The 22,647-nt window shown below is 28.7% G+C and overlaps 1 protein-coding gene across 2 annotated transcripts; it reads right to left on the bottom strand.

The window, feature by feature from the left end:
• Window positions 1-12,522: 12,522 nt before the first annotated feature.
• LOC101490667 (uncharacterized) lies at window positions 12,523-17,565 on the bottom strand. 2 transcript variants are annotated; one of them, XM_004490068.4, is made up of 11 exons: window positions 17,345-17,564; window positions 16,662-16,806; window positions 16,082-16,473; window positions 15,408-15,491; window positions 15,051-15,305; window positions 14,753-14,888; window positions 14,308-14,470; window positions 14,086-14,214; window positions 13,696-13,890; window positions 13,484-13,606; window positions 12,523-12,901 (listed from the first exon to the last, which is right to left on the bottom strand). In XM_004490068.4, exons 3-11 carry the CDS (start codon window positions 16,413-16,415, stop codon window positions 12,788-12,790), a joined length of 1,533 nt encoding a protein of 510 aa, XP_004490125.1. In that variant the 5' UTR covers window positions 16,416-16,473; window positions 16,662-16,806; window positions 17,345-17,564; the 3' UTR covers window positions 12,523-12,787. The 2 variants fall into 2 exon arrangements, with proteins under 2 accessions (XP_004490125.1, XP_004490126.1); XM_004490069.4 differs by lacking the exon at window positions 16,662-16,806 and having other exon boundaries at window positions 17,345-17,565.
• Between the last annotated feature and the right edge of the window lie 5,082 nt (window positions 17,566-22,647).

Here is a 22,647-nt window from a genome sequence, read left to right as displayed (position 1 = left end):
TTATCTATAATAAAATATGAATGGAATCAATCTGAAGAATTTACAAACGCAATCTGAACAAAATATGAACATAGTTAATCTGAAGAATTTACAAACTCAATCTAAACAAAATAAAAATATAATCAATTTGAAGAATTTACATCTGAACCTAAACAAGATACAATTCAGAATTAAACAAGGACTAAATTGAAGCCCAAATTTTTACTATAAATAAACACTCAAGGCTGAAAGAGAAAAACATTGAAAATTAGAAAAGAGTAGAAGAACTCTAGATAAAAGTTCTTAATTCATCTTAGAGTTCAAAGATAGAAACACTTGTTCATGTTAGAAATATTTTATTAGTGTTCTTTTTTTAGAGTGTGAGGGTTATTATTATCATCAGCTTTTTAAAAGCAACTACTCAAGTTCCAATCTTTTGTATCCAACTTGTATAGTGGTTTCGTTCCTTCTTCAATATGGGGTTGTCAGGTTGTTAGGAGAAAACTTTACTTGTGGGGTCAAAGGGGTTAGTTCCTCAAAAGTCTAGGGTTGTCAGGATGTTTGGGAAGACTGGTTTGGAGGGTCAAATGCTTTGTATTCAAGGTATTTGAATTAGTAGATTAAAACCTTCTAAATAAAGGGACTGGATGTACCCAAGTTAGTGGTGAACAAAGATATATCTACGTGTCAAATTATTTATGTTTTCATTGCTTGCAACATCTGAATCTGATTGCTTCTACTTCAAGTAAGTGACCAAAACCAAACTAGTTTTTTTAATTATTTGTAAATTATAAAAAAGTTATCAACATTAGAAAATACAATTCAACCCCTCTTCTCATATTTGCACCTTCATCAACAGCAGCAACAATGGCCAAATCTTCATTGGCATTAGCAGGAGGTGTGAAAAACTCTCCATAACATGGGATGCTCAAAAGACCCCTAACGTCGTCAAGAGTAATAGTCATTTCACCAAATGACAGGTGAAATGAGCTAGTCTCTGCGTGCCATCTTTCAACAAAAGCATATATCAGATTACCATCAATCATGTGAAAACTACATCGTTGTAGAGGACGTAATCCATATATAGTAATCCAGTGATCTATTTGAGTGAATTTGTCTTGCTTTTTGCCATTTGAAACAACTTTTAAGACACGACTAACTTATTTAATTAAAATAACACACAATAAATTATAATCTAAATATACAATTATTTTATTAAACTCTAATGAACTATACTATAAATATATTAAAATATACATATAAACTACACTATAATCAGCTTTTTATAAACTAAACTATACATATCTTGCGTTTGAGTTTCTAAAATCAGCTTTCATATCATGCTATATTATAATATGTAATAAAATTAATTATTTATTAACATGTTCATTCCATACTTTCACTGTAATGTGGTGCTCATAACTCTTAAGGACGGAAAGATCGTAAGGACCTCCAAGAAAGATAGGTTGTTTAGGATGTTGATGGTTCTCGTTATGCTGGTGTTGTTGATCTTGTTCATCTTCAAACGCATAATCTTGCTTAAAGTCATGCTGAATATTATAATCCTCATGATGCATTTCTTTGTTCCTCTTTCTCATTTTATCAACGACTGCTCTCCTATTTGATTGTGTAAGACGACGAACTTGAGAATGTTCAACGTTGTTTTTTTGCTCATATGGTCCTCACTGAAAAAAATAGAATGAAAAGAATGTTACAAAAAAATTTCAAAAAAAAAAATAAATAAATACGGTTCCAAAAATTTCAGTGAAGAATAAAACTTCCAAGAGTATGATAGAACAATGGCAAAATCAAGGGATCAAGATTCCAATTCATTGAATATTTATTATACTCCTAGCAATGATGGACACAAATGGAAAGTGTATAAAAAAAATGGATTAAAGATTACAAGATTTCAAAAGCTTATTATAAGTGCATTAATCGTGATTGTTCCGTCAAGAAAAGGGTATATAGGAATTCACACGAAGAAATTAATGTTGAATACAATGGAGAACATCATAATCACCAACCTCCTAATCCTACTCCACCAACAATAACTGAATTATTGGATACAAGGTATGCTTTTATTTTATCATATTAAATTATTAGTTTAGTTTCTTCAATGAACTAGTGACTTTAGTCATTTTCTTGATGAAAAAAAAGGCACATTTTCTTTAAAAAATCCAAGGAGAGTTCTAACTTTAGAGGCTACTTGATCTAGTAACAAAATTTCATGAAAAAATATTTTGAAATTTTGATAGCATGTTCTTTATGATGTATTTTATATATCATAAATATAAATATAAAGTGGAGAATAATAATTTTGTAGTTATACACATAATTTTAATGATAGAGTATACTTAAAAATAACAATTAAAATTACACTGAAAATTGAGGGTCTGTGTAATTACTTTGTGAAAATATATATTTTTTATATCTAAAATTTGTGTTAATTTTATTTAATAAAAAAGAGATAAAAGAATTTTGAAGTGAACAAATTATCTATACTCTTAAATATAATAAAAATATCAAAAAAAAATATTTTTGTTATTTTTGTAAACATATTTATTTTTGTAAGCATTTCATTTTATTTTAATATAATATTTCATTTCAAAAATCTCTTTTAAAAATAAATTAAACACAAATTTGAAAAAATAAAAACACAAAGTTTATTTAGATAAATAAAGCCTAAAAATGACTTGTTTTTTGGGACAAACTATTTACTTTGTGCAAATGTGTTGGTTGTTGTAGGACCGGAGAAGTAATATATAAAGACATCCAGGGAAACAAGTGGACATGTTATAGGAGAAATGTAAATATTAACGGCATTGGATTTTCAAGAGCTTATTATAAATGCATTTATCCTAATTGTGACGTCAAGAAATCAGTTGTGGGAGATAAAATTACTCTCAAATAGAAAACACAATCATCAATCTCATAATTCATATACACAAGAAAATATTTTAAGTGAATCTACTTACCCTAAACTTCAAAATTTAATAAAAACAAATACTGATGTAAATGTTGGGCCTCACCCCAAAAGGATGAGGTATGATATTTTTATTTATTATACAACAAGTAAATTTATCTATTTATTTATTGAAAATATTTTTTATTTTTTATTTATATATGTGTTAATTTTATTTATTAAAAGACGGGAAAAGACTTTTTTAAGTGACTTACGTTTCTAAAAAATAAAAAGTGTAAAAAAAAAAAATTGTTTTTGTTATTTCTCGAAATGCATTTTCATTAAATATCATTACATCTTCTTTTTATGATAACGATTCGTTGCAAATCAAATGATTAGAGTTAGTGAATTTCAATTAAGAACGAATCATTCGAGAAAACTTAAGTTTGAATTATGACTTAAATAATTCTTAATTAGACTTTACTTGTATCTCAGTTGAACTCTCGATTTCTAAAACTCCATTCCTACAAGAATTAGAGTTTAAAGAAAAAAAATGTTGATATATTTCAAGAATCATTCATAAAAAAAATAAACAGACATTTTTAAAATTGAAAATATAAAATATTTCACAAAACTAAATGGACTTAAAGATCATATTTGGTGCTCTTGCACACAAAAAACAAGTGCGAAATTTTATCATGTGTTAGACAATATTTTTTTTAAATAGATAAATATGTTCATGCTGAATAATGATTGAGTGTTTTTTTTTTTTTTTTGTCTTTCAAAAATACACAAGTTACAACTTCAGAACCATGTCTTTATCTAAAAGTTATAGAAATTTGGAGGAGTCACCTGAAGTTTTGGATGAAGTTGAACTATCTAGATATGTTCCGGATTTTCAAAAGTTACTTTGATTAACATATACATATTGATCATGTAATTTCTTGCTCTATGATATGAAGCTAAGAATGTGACAAAATTTGGATCATATAATTAATAAATTGCACACTATATCATGGAAATAACAATGATATATATATATATATATATCATGAATAAATATTTTGAATAATATCAATCATTCATAATCAAATAAATAATTGATATTATGTGAACATACAATATTAATCATAAGTGATTATAAGATCAAACGATGATTTATTCACTTTACCAACTTTTTATTTTAAAGAATTAAATTTGTGATAATGAAAAAAAAAGAAAGACAAGTCTTAGATTCATATGCTGCATATTCGAGTTCCGATAGTTTCATTGAAAAGAGAAATATATAAATAATTGTGTGTTTTGTGCGTGTGTGCGTGGGTGTGCGTGTGTGGGTGTGCGTGTGTGTGTGCGTGTGCGTGTGCGTGCGTGCGTGCGTGCGTGCGTGCGTGCGTGCGTGCGTGCGTGCGTGTGTGTGTGTGTGTGTGTGTTTGTTTACCAAATATGTGTTTTAATTCATCCTCGATATATTTCCATATTTCCCTGTCATTGTGTCTAGTTTTTTATCAATGTTCTTTCATTAGGTGAGAATGCCACTCAATATTAGGAACCATACTAGAAGGGAAACTGCTGAAAAGTCATTTGCTCAAGCCCAAGGCGCTTGTCAATGAGGTCATGTTTCACTTCATGCTCGAAATCGACGTAGATAATGTTGGTGATCATGGCTTGAATGCTGATGTTGAGGTGCCTAAGAGGAGGCGAGGAAATCCAACTATGGAAGACTTTACCGCTGGTCTACAGGGATCACTACAGATTGTGCAACAACTTGTTGGGGTTGTCGTCAGAAAACAACATGAGGGTGATCAAAGACATGAAAATATCGACGATCAATAAGAGATTAGACAAGTTGAGCAACAGACGATTGCTGCAACTAGAGGGATTGAGGTTAATTTACCGGACTTCATGAAGCTTAAACTCCCTACTTTTTTCCAGTTTTAGTGCAATTGAAGACCTACAAAAATTCATTGATGGTCTAGAGAGATTTTGAAAAGCATTGGTTGTCTAGAGAGGCTTTGGAGAGCAATTGAAATAGGCTTCATGGTTCAATCTAATTTATTGCTAGATCATATTTATATTTATAGGTGAACATTAGAAGTGTTGACAAAACTGAAGTGATTGGTACTCATTGAATGGTTCAATGATTATTGACGATATATGGTTTATGACTGGTTGAATCATGAAATTGATATATGATTTATAAATTGTTGGATTGAACCATGTATTCATATGTGATTATTGTTATATGAAATGGTTCAAAGTTTTTCTAGGACATTTTGCAATTTGTACAAATATAATGCATACGTTTTTGTGTTAGTGTTAAAAGTGCACACAACTTTTAATACGTGAAATGTTTGATATTACACGTTTTTTATTGGTTCTCATTATTTTCTTATATGTGTACAAATTTCTATTGATCAATTCGGTTTGAGAGATTAATAGGTTGCAACAACTACTAAGAGAAGAGGATCTTACATGGTAAAATAGGATAAACACCCCTTTTGATATGTCTTTGAAATAATTATAACTTTTTCTTGGTATTTTTATATATACTTTGAATTAAATAGATGTTGAAATGAGTTTCAAATTTTTTAAACATTCTAAAAAAGTAGTATTAGTTTTGAAGGTTTATATAAGGTTCTCTTACACAATAAGAATATATTCAATTTGTGAGGGTCAAAAGCCCTCACAAAGGAGGGGAAGCAGCCACAAAAGAGATATTTGTGGCGGTCTTAGGCAGCCACAAATTAGGTAGTCACAAACCTTTGTGGCGGCCAAAACGGCTACAAAAGTTGAAATTTTCATTGCCATTTGTGAGGGTAAAAGCCGCCACAAAGTCCTCCTTTTGTGAGGGCTTATGCCGCTTCAAATGTATCCTTTTATGAGGGCTTAGACCGCCACATAGGTTAAAGCATAATTTTAAAATTGAGCTTTTGTCGGGCCCGACCGCACAAATGTCTCCCTTTGTGAGGGGTTAGGCCGCCACAAAGGATGAAACGGATTAAAATTTAAATCTTTTGTGACGGCTTAGGTCCCCACAAAAGTTTAACTTTATTAAAAAAAAAATTTATTAAATTCAAAAACTAATATTAAAAATTGATATTATATATAATAAATTAATATCAATATAAATTTAAAATATAATATTACAATTTAATTAAAATTTAAAATATAATATTTAAATTTAAATTAAATATATTATATATAATAAACTAATATCAATATAAATTTAAAATTTAAATATAAAATTTAAATTTAAAATATAATATTTTAATTTAATTAAAATTTAAAATATAATATTTAAATTAAAATTAAATTAAAATTTAAAAATTAAAATAACTATTATATATTAAAATATAATATTAATATTAATTAAAGTAATTACTACCAAACCAAATAAAACATTCCACAATTAATATATCATGTCTTACAAACCAAAAATTAAACACATCATAATTAAATAGGACAAGATATAATGTATTCATACAAACCAAAAATAAAATTATAAAATTATTCAAGTACATCAATCATCGTAATAATTCCTCTGATCAATCGCTCCACTCCCTCTATTATTATTTGCTGGAATGTTACCCGACGACATAAGTACCTCAAAAGTATTATTAATTTGTGTTGGAGGAGATATCATGGTTTGAAATTAGATTTCATCTTGAACTACACCACCACTAGTCGAAGGAGGAGCCATAGCTGGTTGATGTTGATTTAAATCTGGTCTTATCAAGCCAGTTGTTGGCATAGTTGGTCGGTATGGAGTTTGATCTGGTTGAGGTTGAGGAAGTTGATGTGAAGATGATAGAACATATTGATAATTATGAAAATATTGTTGTTGTTGAAACATTGACTGTTGTTGTTGTTGGAAGGCAGCGTTCGGAGGATCCTGTTGCTGTTGGAAATTTGGAGGCGGTTGCTACTGTTGGGAGTATTGAGAGTAATTCTGTTGCTGCTGGAATAGTGGTTGTTGATGCAAGTACTGAGGCCGAGGCGGAAACTGCTGATGAAACACAAGAGGAACAATAATCGTCAGTCGTCTTCAACTCTTTGATCCCATTTTCATCCCATGCATCCTCCCATTTTCTACATCAGCACATCTTGCCAAATTAGAACAATAACCGTTAGGCGTCTTCAACTCTTTGATCCCATTTTCATCCCATGCATCCTCCCATTTTCTACATCAGCACATCTTGCCAAATTAGAACAATAACCGTTAGGCGTCTTCAACTCTTTGATCCCATTTTCATCCCATGCATCCTCCCATTTTCTACATCAGCACATCTTGCCAAATTAGAACAATAACCGTTAGGCGTCTTCAACTCTTTGATCCAACGATAAACAGATTTGTCTTCATCAGTAGATAAAGTGTAATTCGCACGAGGTTTTAGAGTCTTGCCGTTGTGCTCTACCAACAACAAATCTGATCGTCTGCAATATATACCTACGTCTTTTCATAAAATAACTCCTATATATATAAACAAAAATAGAGACTATTAAAGTATATAAATTTTTTGTACGAACTCAACTATAACGCTTTTTTAATAACTAACAACAAATATTAATATCATCAATTTTAATAATGTTTTAAAAAAAAATAGTTATATTAAAATCAATAAGTTTTACATGTGTTTCAAATTTTTATTTATCATATATTATGTAAACAACATAATTTCTATTTTTTTTATAATAAATCTATAATAACACATATTTTACTAATCTATATTTTAAACATAATATAAATATATTCATAATATCACATATTTTACTAATCTATATTTAAAATGTATAAAATATTAACTTGATGTCGGGTAATGTCTGACTTGAAACTTTCACAGAGCTGACAACTTTTCGAAGTAAACACAATATATCACCACTGTCAAGAAAAAACTTACCAAAAAAACTTGGAGAAATAATTTTTGTAGAGAGAAAGTGGAGAGAAAATTTAGAAAGAAGGATTAGAGAGAAAATAGAAGTGAAAAATGATAAGAGTAGTGGAGGGATATTTATAGAAAATGGTTGATTCTTTGTGGCGGCCAAAGCAACCACAAAAGCCAACAGTACAAAATCCTTTGTGGCGGCTTTAAAGGTCAGAAATTAAGTCCTTTGTGGCGGCCTGAGCGGCCACAACGTGCAATGGAACTATGGGAATTTTATGGCGGTCTTTGCCGCCACAAAGTGCAACAAATCAATTCTTTTGTGGCGGCCTTTTACCCTCACAAACGATTGATTTTGTGGCTGCAAAAGCCCTCACAAAAGGCTCCAATTTCAGATGAATTTTGTGGCGGCCTAAGCCCTCACAAATTGACAACGTTGTGATTTTGTGAGGGCTTAGGCAGCCACAAAATCCAGCTAAAATTTTAATCTTTTGTGAGGGCTTTTTCAGCCACAAATAAAGACCAATTTGAATTTTTGTATTTGTGAGAGCTTTTTCGGTCACTAATTTGTGAGGGTTTTTTTCGACCACAAAATATTTGTTAAGTTGACCACAAATGAGAGGATTTATGTTAGAGTTAGACAGTAATATAATGATAGTCTAAAAATCTAAGACATACAAGAGTCATACCTTGTATAGGACCGAGTAAATAACATATATATTGATCTACATGTTGATCTACTTGTGGAAATAAAAAAAATGATAAGTTATTCATTGTGCTATATAATTCAAAGTAATTAGATATTCTTTCTCTAATATCTTATCATTGATACTTTATCAATTACACCAGAAACTATATACTATATTTGGATCAACTTCACGATCATTATAATAATCACTAAAAAATAAAGAATATGTTAGATACATAATCAATATATATATATATATAACATTTGTGTTATCATTTCAAAATAATCATATGTATTTGTTAGTATTTTATAAGTCTTCCGCGCTCAAATGAGTATTATAGTGTCGAAGCTTAAGTCAAACAACATCACATGAATCCAATATAGGATTGAGTTAATAAATGTTTTACTTATATACCTTTAAAATTTTATTTACCAATCAATGCATAACTATATTGGCGTACATGTTTTATTTGATAGAGTCATCTCTAAGATAACAACATAGATTGCAGGTACTGTATTTTGCGATTCATATGTACTATATTTCAAAAATTGTACGTTATTTTCATCAGTTATTATTTTTATATTTAAATCACCTATATCTTTAATTATGACGTATTTATATATGTTCAAATATTATATCGTGCATAGTACTTTCACAAATTATAATCAATTGAAATCATTGAAAAATGGTGTCAATATGTGCTCGAATTAAGAATTATATAATTTGTTATTAGGTGTGTTTCACGTTGTAATATATTATTATATATTTTTTTTTTGGGTGATTTGAGATGATATTTGTATATTTTTCGGATATCGCTACATATCTAGTAAATCACTTTATCATTTTGTTTTGTGGCACTTTTAGTTTGCATGCATTTTATATTTAATAAAGTTCTAATATGTTTAATTTTTCGTCACACTAGGGATAAAGTTGAAAGTTGCTATTGGTGGTAATATTGTTGGAAAGAAAAGATTGGCGTTGATGACATATATTTTGAGTTTATAGTCGGAGAATGGTGGAGTTTGATCCTAAATATTTAGATATAGAATTTGCACATCACATTATTCTTAGAATTATAATCAAATGTTGAAACTTCTTATTTTGATCAAAGTTGAAATAGATTATATACATGCATGTATTTAGTTATTGATTTTTTGAATTGTAAATAGAATTTTGAATGAATAAAGAATTTTTTTTAGAAAAACTAGCATGGATATATGACATTGCTTATAAAGAATTGTTATATGAATAATAAGACAACACTTTTTTTAATTCAACGGTGTTCTATAATAGTTCTATTAAATACTATCTATAACAACACTATTTAGAAAAGAAAAAAAAAAGCTATTAATTAACATTTATAACATCACTTTTAAGAAAAAGAAAAAATCGCTGTATAAGTACTATTCAAAATCTATTAAATTTTATTGTAGGTCAACATTTAACGGCACATATCCATACATAAAAATGTTATTAAATACTACCTACGACAACGAGTTCTATATTTTTAAAATATTGTTGTATCTTTTAACAATATTACATATTATAACGCTTAAAAATATTGTTAAATGTATTAAAAAAACGCTTCTGAAACTTTTTATGGTGTAGTATTTTATCAAATACAATGATCTTTTAAATTATTTGAATGTAATGATTTGGTCCTATATTTTTTTACACATTAATCCTTGAAGTCGTAAAGCGCATATATACTTTAGTGTCTTTTTGACAAAATACAATTTACATTCATTTAAGTTATGAATTTTATTATCTCTCTAAATACTACAAGAAAATTTATCATTACTCACGACAAATTTTGATTTTACCTACGCAAATTTCATATGTAATGATAAATTACCCACAGACATAAGTCTATATAATTGGCTCTTAGGTAAAATCAGTGACATATTCAAAAAAATGTTATCTTATGGAGATAATAAAATAATATATTTATTTAGACCAAAGAAAAATATTAGTAACTCTTTCAAAATACATATTTTATCTTTTTCTTTTAACTTATTTTAAAGAGATTTTTTTATAAAAAAAAAAATTAAATGAAAAATTGATTTAAATAATTTTTTATAAAATATATTTTTAAGTATTTTATATTGTTGTTACAATTTTTTTAATAATAAAATTTTAAAAATGCTTAAAATAATAAGCTATTTGAGTAGTTTGTTATAAAAATCATTTTCAAAGATACTTTTGTTTTTAAAATTTGAAACAAAATGTCATTTTTATTATGTTAAAATCTCTAACAAAGAATATCTAAATTATTGAATGTAAAAATATTTTTTTAGTCTATAATATAAAAATAATTTTAAAATATAAAGTTAAAATTACTTTTATATTAAGAATTTAATTTATATACATCTTCAATATAAAATACTTTTACTTTGTTAATCAATCACAATCACTAAATCGATAATAATATTTAACATGTCATAATTATTTATAATTATTTATAAAGTAACTTTAATGATTTAGCAAGTCTGTAAAAAATTTTACACCAGGGGATCCATAAAGATTAAAGTCTTATATTAATCTATAACAAATAGGCGCATATATAAATACACCAGCTAAGTAATTATAGCTCAAGGAAAACAATTGTCTTAACAGAAAACTACAACTAAGTATATTAAGTCATTAACTAACTTTGCTAGATCTCCAACAACTAACTATCTTAGTAGAGAGTTAGATTTCTTCATTACAACTCACTTTAATTTTCAATATTCTTTCTCTCAAAAACACAAATGTGAGTGATTCTTTCTTAATTTTCTTTCTTTTTTTTGTTCACTCTCTTTTTTCATGTATTAATTGATTTAATTTCATTACCATAATAGAACAATGACAGAATCCAATAATCAATACACCAATCCAGTGCACCTTTATGATCCTTACCATGATGGATACAACTGGAAAATGTATGGAAAGAAAAATATTAAACAAGAGTTTCCAAGATTTTATTATAAGTGCGCTCATCCTAATTGTTTAGCAAGGAAAAAGGTTGACATTTTAGTTGATGAAATTGCAATTCATTACGATCAAAACCACAATCATCAACCACCATCTAATAATCCATATCAACCGCCTAATAATTCAAATATGCAAGAAATTATTGTAAGTGAGTCTACTCAACCAACACCTCAACCTCTACAAGAAACTATTGATGTTGAGTCTCACTCCAAAAATAAGAGGTATATTTTTATCATATATTAAATTATATCATAATTTTAGCTTTTAAAATTGTCAAAATAAAATAATTTAATCTATCAAATTTATGAAATAACAATTTAGTTTCTTGAATATTGAACAACTTTAGTGAATTTAGTAATCACAATTTTAAAGATTTTTATGTTTATTTTAATCCAATAAAAGTATTCAAGTTTATTTTTCGCAAAGGCAAACTATTCAAATTTTATTGGTTTTGGTCCATGTTTACTAAAAATATATTTTAATAGAGAGACTAAATTTATTACAGTCCTTTAACTTAAGGAACTAGTTTGTTGTTTTGTAAATTTAAAAGACTAAATTTTAATAATATATTTTTTATAATCTATAGATACTTTTTTATGGGGCAAGAGTTCTGTTCTTAGAACAGATAAATCTGTTTATTTTTAAATAATAATTTCCCTTATGATATAAGTGTTAATTCTAATTTATATTTTGTTGCAGAAATACACACACTACAACCTCAGAATCAGAATCGGCTTTATCGGATAGGACTGTCTCTGAGGATAGAGGAGAATAATGTTTTTTGTTGAGTAGTATTGTTTTCTTTTTCTCACAACAAGCATTTCATGATGCAAGAGTTAGAGGAGAATAAATAAGAAAAGTGGATGGAGTCAAAAGGAGGTTTAATTAGATGATGTTGTAACACTTGTGCCTTTTGTGGACATTTAAAGTACAAGTTATGTTGTTCATTATGTAATTCCTTGCTCTATGATATTTTGGTAAGAATGTCACAAAATTTAATTTGGACCTAAATTCAGGAACAAATTACTGACAGTTAAATTTTTTAGTTTATTTGAAGATGAATTTAAAAATAAGGGTTGGAAGAAGTGTTAAAGTATAGTAATAAAAAAATCTCTTGAATCATAATCATCTATTTGACACAATACAAGGATGCAAAAGAATTATGCAAAGTAACATACAGGACTTTAATACCATCATAACATAAGATTTAAAAAATAAATATTGCACATAAGAGAAGGCTCAAATTTCTTTAGAGTTGCTTCTCTTAATTTTTTTTTGTATGTTAATTAAATATACGGCACTCAATTCTTTCAAAATAACAACAATCTTTCTTTTTCTTTCCTTTTTTCCCCATTGATCAACTAATTATCATCAAGAGTCATAATGGTAGGAATTTGACCATGGTTAACAAAGTCAATTTTATTCAATCTTAAGCAGCACAACACTTGCTCTGGAAGTTCTTCTTCCTTTTGTGCCTGCAAAAACACATAATAGAGGGATATTAAATTCAATTACGAAACATTACGCCACAAAATATAAATAGTAGAGAGCTCATATCCCTAATTAAACCAAGGTATCCTATTCAAGGTACGAAAAAATGATGTTCAGATAGATGACCCCACTAAAGGTGATCAGTCAGGTTCCCGACGAAGATTAATCATTGACAAAGTTAGTGAATACTTTACATAAGACAAAGTTAGTGGATACTTTACATAAGTGATATAGTTACCAAAAAATCAATAGTTGATAAGTATCGAGAAAAACTCTAGTCCCACAATGGCTAGAGATATGGCCTAAGATGATATTAAATTTTCTTGGTTGAAGTTAAGTCAAACTTAAATTCTAAGATGATATCAAAGTCGCGACAAGCATAAGTGCTAAAAGAATATTTCTCCTTATAAAGTACTTAGAGATTCAATTTTATATTTTGCAAGGATTTAACTCCGAAGTCTAAAAATATATACATATGACACAATAGATGCATCTATGGCACTAAATAGAAAGTCAATCATTTGATCAATCTGATACTAAATGTTGCAGGATGAAACAAACTGTACCTGAATAGTTAAACCAACATCAAGAATTCCATGCTTTACACGGTCTCGGAGCGAATCAAGTCCCTTCCTCGATATATAACTAAATCGGTGTATGTCCAAGTCTATCTCAAAGTAGTTAGGTCCCTGTAATTAAAATTACAATTGATTGACAGTGTAAATAATCTTTACGGTGACATTCTTAGAAGTAGACATAAATTTGTGTATATATATACCTTAAAGAATTGGTGTTGAGGACGCGAAAGCACCGGCTTTCCATTGTAGGCATAAATAAGTTTCCTCTCTGCAGAATTCAGATGAAGGTCTTCTGGATTAACTACCCCAGCCAAAATTTTTAGTCTTTCTCTAAAAGGAACTGAGCTTTCCTTTGTATACCCTTTCACCTTTTCCATCTCATCTTCCACTAATCTCTGTCAAACCATTACCATTTAATAAGGAAATGAATAATTTATGCATGTATGATTCAATCAAATATAAGCAAAAATGGTAACTAAAAAGTTAATGTATCTGGTCTTAAGACCAAATACATACACCGGATACATAAGATGAAATATGACAAAAATTGAAAGAAAAAAAAAACTATTGATGGAGAGGAAATAAAATACCTTGATTTTCTCCTGAAAACACGGCGAGATCTCTGTTTCAAAATTCTCTGACAACTTAAAATATAGGACAAGGCTCAAACCTTCGCCATTGGCATCACCAACGAACATGCTAGCAGCATATGTAGGCAACTGAGGCCAAAAAGGAACATACATGATTAAATTTGATGTAATCAATTTTTTAACATTGAAATGAACATGGTGTGAGAATGAAAGGGGCAATACCTGTATATTAACAATGAGGAGTGAAGGTACTTTTCCATTTTCACCCACACTTGGAAGTTCAAGATGCTTAGCAATGTGATTTACCTTCCTTGGAGTCACAAATAAATCAACACCTATTGGTTTATAAGGGCAGGTATCTGGAGCTGGACACTTCTGCTTATCTCTGCATAAATCATCATCATCATATCTATTATTACCAATTTTTGAGATTAACCAAAATTAAAATCAATGGACTAACTAATAGATATAGATTAAAAACAATGAAGTACTGACACAGACACATAAACACTATTAATAATCTAAAAAAGTGAAAGTAATTGAATGTAATCACATATGTCAGTGTCATGTTAGTGTTTGAAACCGGCGAGTGTCAGACACCAAACACACTCCTTCAATCTAAAGTGTCAATGCTATATAGATTGACTGGTACAGTTTTGTAACATACCGGAAAAAAGATTCGCCACGAAGCTTGAACACTGAAGGCGAAACTACAGACCAGGAACCTTGGAATGCCTTTTCTTGAGTTGAAATTGGAATTTGAATCCCTGCTCTCGGACGATAGAGAAATCTCTCAGATGCACCTGTCCATCGATTCATTATTGTTGCAACTCTTATAATTCAGTATATATTTATTCACATAAACTTCCTAATGTTCAAAATTTTAAAAGATACTTTCTATAAGAAGACATATTCTGACAAAAAAACACAAGAACAAAGGAAAATCTAGCACATTATGTACTTACATAATTCAGTCTCAGTCTTGTCACATGCATCAACAGATTGTCTTGTTACTGAAAGCATGATAAGGGTCGATTGTTTCGAGTTGTTCTCTTGAGTTTTCTCACCATTCTTACAGTTACCTCCATCTATCTTAAGGTAGCTCTCATAAAACTCTTCATATTTACATCCTGAATCTACAAAGCAGGATGCACTTTCATATTGAAGTAATTGAGTATTTGGGCCATTTCCCATAGCATTGCCGGCGAAAGGAAAACCATCTGTTCAAACCATAAATGAATTTTTACAAATGAATTCACATGTAGATAATGAGTTACCAATTCTTAAATAGTCTTTAGGAATCACAAGACATGATGCATCACCTCCATGTACGCTACTGAAGTCGTCATCTGAATCAGATTCTATAATACTAACTGAGTCAAACCATGCATCCTCTTGGTATTTTCCTGCAAAAAAATGTATCCAAGTACTTATCATGTTTATCAAAGTAAGCTATGTCAACTCTAAGGGATGTGGATTCCTTGCAATCATGAAATCATCCATTTAATGCAGTCATGCGATTTGGACCATCGAATAAAGATCGTATAGCCCATGTTCCATTTGACATAGTCACACGATCTGGAGCATCAAATCAAAATTGGATGGCCCATATTTCAACTTTAGTAAATCAGGTCCAAAATACAAAGTTGAAACGTGGGCTAGCTAATCTTGATCTAATAGTCTGGATCAAAGATTGCGTGATTACTTAAATATATAGAATCCAAATCCGAAATCCAACAAGTTCATTGACATAAGAACCATTATAGCAACATCACCAACAACAAAAAAACTACAAATAACCAAAGGGCCAAAACAAAAGCATTATAATTTACAACTAGTAACTATATGTTTGAATTCATGTTGCAATCCACTTGAGAGTTCGGCCAGCGCACGTCACAACCGTGTTTCTTTCACTTTTTCCAAACACATGCTAAGTAGTCACTAAAAATCAAACACTCTAATTGATTATATCATGTGAAAGAGGGAGAAAAGATACCAATTGTATCGATTTGACTATGGTATTGAAGCTGCGTAAGATGAAATTTGCCGTTTGAAACCTCAGATATCCTGCAAGTAGTTGAACCAGCTTTGTCAAAATCCAGGTGAACAAAGTCACTAAGACTGAAGTCTCCGACGCGATTTCCTCCTGCATTGCTAACCCTTTTCAAAGGCATTTCAGGAAGCGCAGAGGAAATATTTCCTCTGCGCTTTCCGGATTTGTGACTCCTTCTTTTTTGAGCATTGCTTTTCCCATTTGGTTTTGAAGCACAACTTCCCATTGTAGTGGAAGCCAACTTCTTCACTAATCCAGCCAACATTTTTGTTTTCATAAAAGACCAACTACTTTGTGTGTCTATGATTAATTAATCCTCCTCAGAAGACAAAAACCTTGCAAAATCAATTAGACATGGTCAAATTCAACAAACTCAGCTTGCTTTTAATAAGTTATAGATATAAATAAGAATTAAAATTGAAAAGATGAATTTATAAAAAAGCAAAAGCTATGTTTATATTAGGATTAAAGAATGAATCAACTTTATAATATATAAAATTGAGCATCATCATTCATCACCTACCTTAAAATATTAATACTTTAAAGTTCAATGTCCTGAATCAATAGACAATGACACACATATGATTGATTTACTATCACAACAAACCCATCAAGGTTATCACATAGCCCTGCCTTCACAACACATTTGAAGAGGAAAAAACAATTCCCTGAAGAAAAATAAAATAAATATAAATATAAACTATACATACACATATTCTTAAATAAATGTTCTAGAGGAATGAAAAACGTGACAACCATTTAGCATAGCAATCATAAAATTATATACAAATAAAAAAAGGAAACAAAAACAAAGAAAGTTATTGAGGATTTGTGCTGCAAAAGGTTGACAAAAACAAGAACCAAAAAAATGTAACATAACATAAGAAGATAAAAATAAAAAACAACGTTGGTAACACAATTCATCGCATGATCACAATGATACAATTAACACGTGCGGCAATTAAAAAACAAACGATCAGAATTAGCAACTCACGTGGAAATAAAAGAACATCATGCGAAACATATTACATCACAATTGCAATTTCGTCACAAACATTTGTATTACGGAAAAATATTGATCTAAAAGCATGTATCACATGCATGAATTGAAACAAAAAATATTTATAAAAAAAATAAAAGAAAAGAGAAATAGGTGATAAAGAAAAGGAAAATAATGATATAAAAAAGAGAGAGAAAAAAAGGGACCTTAGGAGCATGCAAAAAGAGGTGAAAATTAAGGAGGAATCGTCGTTCCCTTCACACAGAAAGGAACTAGGATTCCTCTTGTGTTGTTCCCCTGGGGTGTGTTTTATTATATATCTATGATGAGATCAAAACAAACACAAGAGAAGAAAGAAAAATATAGAATAGAAAAAAGAGGTTAAAAAATAAAGAGAAAGAAAATATTTTGACATAGACTCCGCTCTAATCGGATCCTACATGGTTGTCAAAACTCCTTTCAATTCTCTGCCTCTATTTTCATTCTCATCAACTATTTTTTCACCCATCTAAATTAGCTTCTATTACTTCTCAATGTCCTTTCTTTCTTTCTTTTTTTGTTATCATGTCCTTTCTATTTCAAATCGTGAAAATTATACCACATCATTTTTAACGTCAGGAATATTATTTCAACACAAAATTAGACATAAATAATATTGTGTCTTATTTTGTGTTTAATATATTTTCTAAGACAAAAGTTTAGAAATTAATTAATGGTATTTTCTAACCCCTTTTGTATTGTGTTTTTTATATATTGTAATTTTATCAATGAAATATATAGTCTTTTTTTTCTTTGACAGAAATTAAATATATGTTCTAGAATTATATATTTTAAGCAAAATACTTACTTCAGAGGTAAAAATGCAATATATGTAAATTTTAATTGCATTCACTCTAACCCCTTTGATTATTTAATGTCATTTTTTAAAATTACACCTTTTTCAAGAATAGGAGGAGGTAGAGTTGAAGAATTAGATCTAAAATTATACTTTTTTTTAGAAACTGAAATGAGAGTTTGCTTTTGGACCTAATTAATTATAAAAGTAATATTTGAGAAGGTTTTAATAATTTTAATTAATTAGTTTGACCGTCACTTTTTGAGACCAAAGTAAGAGTTTATTCATAAAATATATGTTCTTAAAATATATATATTAAAATAGGTTATTTATGTTTTTGGTCGCTCACATTTGAGCGAGTTTTAGTTTTAGCCATTCAAACAAAATCTTTAGATTCTATCTCGGTAATGTAATATAAGATTCTCATTATTTTAGTCATTGATATCATCTACTCATCCAAATTAAGTGATATGATGACATGACATGTCACGTCATATAAAAATTACAGGGAACAAAATAAAATTATAAATTTCAAGGAACAAAATCATAAATTATGCAAAAAAACTTTAATTTCAGTTTTCGACTTCAACTAATGCATATATGTGTTTTTCATCGTCATAAAATAATAGATGTTTTCTCTTTCTTCTCTTTTATGAGTTTTTCTATATATTGGATATATTTAAGTTGTTTTCTTTATCTTAATTGTCAATATAACTAAAAAAATATCTCATTCATTGTAAAGCTCATAGATACATATTTTTTTCATAGTTCATCAATAATAAAATCTCCACTATACATTCCCCCAACTTCTATGAAGGGTTCAATAAATCATTAAACATACTTAAGCAAAGTGCAAAAAAGACAATTGAGATTAAGGCACAACTAATTTAGATTAAGGTTTCAAGAATTACATGTTCATATGTAATTGAAAAAGATTAATATAACAAAAATAAGATCTCGTAAAAATTTGTGACACATAAATTGTAATTAAGGGTGCATGACGTTTATACTTCTTGGCCTTAACTTGAGTGACATCATCTCATTAAATACTTGTTCGACTACTACTAGATTGTTGCATGAGGGTTGTGCGTATCTCTTAACCTTAACTAGTATACCATGGAGGTGAAACAAATATAATCATGTGGACGGTGGAATGTAATGGTTTTGAGAATGGGATGATAACCCATGTTATGCTACGTTGTAATTTGGGAGTAACAAGGTACTCTATTATTTGCTTCAATACTCAATGATGGATCAAATAATAAAGAAATGTTTGATGTTTCCCATATCCTTACCTTCAAGTTGAAGTAGGAACGATTTTTCATGACACCTTTTTGGATAGAAGATAATGATTATTCTCTAATTGTTTATTTGAGTTGTGTTCATTGATGTATTCTTTTCTGCATTTTGCTTAAGTTGGGTATTGGAAAAGTATGATCATGTAGAAAGACAAATACTATAATAATCTATCAGTACTCTATTAATTGTCATCCATAATAAGAAATGTTATGGTTTTTAGAATTCTTATTTTGGGGATATTATTATTAATTAATTATGAGAAAATATTTACTTACGAGCTCTATAAAATAGTATTTTGTGAGTTGTATTAATAATTTAATAAAGAAAACAACTTAAATATAATATTTACATGGATAAAAGAGTAGGAAAAAAGTGAAATCAGACCAAAAATCCATTGTTTTAAAAAGATGAAAATTTTGCATAAGCAGTGTTGTTGATGTTGAAAATATTTAGACAATTTATACTTTTGCTCCCTGTAATTTATAGTTTTTTTGTTTTTAATCTCTATAATTATGTTTTATTTTCGCTCACTCATGTGTCAATCACTCATTAGATGTTGACGTGACATTAATAACATGACAACTTGGTACCACGTGACACCAAAATACAACATGATGTCATGTGATACATGCCACATCAATAATTTGTTTAAAAAAACTTTAATTTATATATAACACTATAAATAAATCAAAATAAAAATTTACAGGCGTATTCAATCAAAATACGTTAAATATATATTTTAAAAAATAACCTAAAAAAGTGTTATTATAGAGTGATTTGATTAAATACATACGTAAAAAAAAATAAGACATCGTAAAAATTTGTGACACAACACATCCGTAAATACAAAAAAAAAGAAAATTAAAGTCTTCAATTTTTATAAAATCGTCCGATCAAGATCGGACAATCACTAACATATTCAACTACCGTAAGTAAAAAAAAAATGTAATTGTTGCACAACACATCCATTTCCTCTAACTTGTCCTAGCTAGTAGCTTCCTCACTTTTCATCGATACTCATAGAGATTTTTACTTTGGTGATTGTGATCTATTATTAAACAAGTATATTTTCTCTTTTACAAACAATTATATGTGGAATCGTGGGTCTGAGGTGGTTTAACGCTATTAACTATGCTCTTATGTTTATGAAATTACTATTCATCTTTTTTATTGTGTTTTTGTCACTCAGTTGTGGAATTGGTTGCTCTATGTGTGATATTTGTAGTAAGAATTGGAGCTTTCATGTCAAGGACGTCATCCTCACTGTAGTCTCAATTTTGTTCTATAAAATAAAAGTAATTTAAATAAAAATATGTTTGTATAAAAATTATAAAAATTGTATTTTTATTTTTATTTAGTCTAATGGTATTAAATTAGCCATTTGAGTACTCAATCAAAAAGCAATGTAAAATCCAGTGTACTCAATCAAAAAGTGTATGAGGTTGCTTGATCATGTTGTGAAAGCAGTGTAAAATCCAGAACACACAACTCAAACTGTAAAATCCAGAACACACAAACCAAACCAGTGTAAAATCCAGAACATACAACCCAAACCAGTGTAAAATCCAGAACACACACCCATTCCCCTTAAATTGTACCAGTTTGCTTGCTTGATGTAGTTGTCAAACCAGTTTAAAATCCAGAAATTAATTTATACAATGGACACAACTCTTCCTCGTTTTTGTCTATATATTGAAACAAAAATTCAATCAGAAAAGGGAGGAGAACATAAAGAAATCACAAGATAAAATTGGGGATTTTACTTCTGGTTTCCAAAAAAAAAACAATAGAAATAGAGTAATAACAGAAAAGAAGAAGAAGAATCTGCCACCATATTTCTTCCCATCAACCCATAACCTTAATCTTAGACATACTCATCAATCACTAATAACAACCGACAGCCGACGACGAGAATCAACACACCACCACGCGCCGGAAAAGGGTATTTTCTCATTCATTAGGTTTGTTGTTGTATATTATTGAAAAATGAAATTTTTGTTTTGATGCGTATGAATGGAGTTTTGCTTGAGATGTTTGATGTGTAGTTGGATTAGTTTTATACTAAATCTGTTTCTGCTTCTGCATTTTGAATCCTTGTTTACCCTACTAGGCTGGTACGCTGTACACACCATACACTCACCCACGCCAATTGTTTGTTAGTTGTATTCCATTCTATTGATAATATTGTTAGTTATATTCCATTCTATTGATAATATTGTTAGTTAGTATGGATTGATTTAATAATATATTTGTGTGGTGGATGAACTTTTTGTTCGGTTATCTATTTTCACTATTTATTTCATTTAATTATAATAATTCTATTTAAATGATGGACATAATTAAATGGCGGTAAATATCATTTATTTTAAGTTATAGTAGTTTTTTTTTTAGTTTGTGTTATTTAGTTTTAAAAATGAATTTTATTTCTTCATTTATTAAATTTCGAAAAAAAAAATAGTTTAAAAGAGGGTTACATTTATAATTAGTATTAAAATGTTATTTTTTTGTATTTAATAGATTAAGTTACAAGTCTATATATTTTTCTTTTCACTATTTTAAAAAAAATCGTTTAAACTTATTTAATATGTAGTATCAATTTTTTTTTCTAAAAAAGATTATAAAATTAAAATTAAAAAACAAACAAATATTTCATTAAAAATTAACTAGATGTGACATCTTTTTAATCTTTGAGTTATTAGAACACAAATTGTGACAATTTGATGGTTCTAAATCTCATATTCACAAATAAATTAAAAATAACATTTTAATCCTTGAGTTGCAAAATACAAATTATATATTTTAATAGTTTTAAAATTTATTTTGATAAATGAATAGATTAAAAATCAACCTTTTTTAAAAATTTAATTAGATGTTTTTTTAATCTTGGAATTGTTAAGATATTTTATAAAAGAATAATAAAATGTTTTAAAGAGGGTTAAATTAGATGTGACATATTTTTACTCCTTGAGTTTTGAGACACGAGTTGTATAACTCGGTCGTTTTAAAACTCACATTTTAAAATAATTATTCAAATCAAGCAAGCCTTCTTTAAGTTCGTCAAATTTAACTTTTTTTTTATAACAAAAATACAATTTATTTAAAAGCAATCAACGCATTCACATTTTCTACAAAGAAATACGTAGCTTTGATTTCTCCATCGCACTGGGAGATACGTAGGAGCAAGATCACACTCTTGTCAAGCACACTAATAAAAACTTTTTTTTTCCCACTCTTTTTAACACACTTTTATCTCAAAAATCTCATTTATAAAAACATTTTATAAATATATATTTAAGTTGATATAATTTTGCACAATTAATTAAAGGTAACCGTATTTTAACGAATGTCGTAGGGTGCTAATACCTTCCCTACGCA

Source organism: Cicer arietinum, chromosome 2 (genome assembly GCF_000331145.2).
Source record: "Cicer arietinum cultivar CDC Frontier isolate Library 1 chromosome 2, Cicar.CDCFrontier_v2.0, whole genome shotgun sequence".
Lineage (NCBI taxonomy): Eukaryota > Viridiplantae > Streptophyta > Magnoliopsida > Fabales > Fabaceae > Cicer > Cicer arietinum.
This window is presented reverse-complemented; position numbering and strand designations above follow the sequence as displayed.

What these genes read in the sequence shown, in the direction of transcription:
- LOC101490667 (XM_004490069.4), bottom strand. Translation starts at nt 16,415, where the DNA reads ATGAAAACAAAAATGTTGGCTGGATTAGTGAAGAAGTTGGCTTCCACT. An exon ending in TAGTCAAATCGATACAATTG is followed by an intron (nt 15,492 to 16,081) that starts GTATCTTTTCTC and finishes ATTTTTTTGCAG; the next exon opens with GAAAATACCAAGAGGATGCA. An exon ending in GTTTTCAGGAGAAAATCAAG is followed by an intron (nt 13,891 to 14,085) that starts GTATTTTATTTC and finishes ATGGTTTGACAG; the next exon opens with AGATTAGTGGAAGATGAGAT.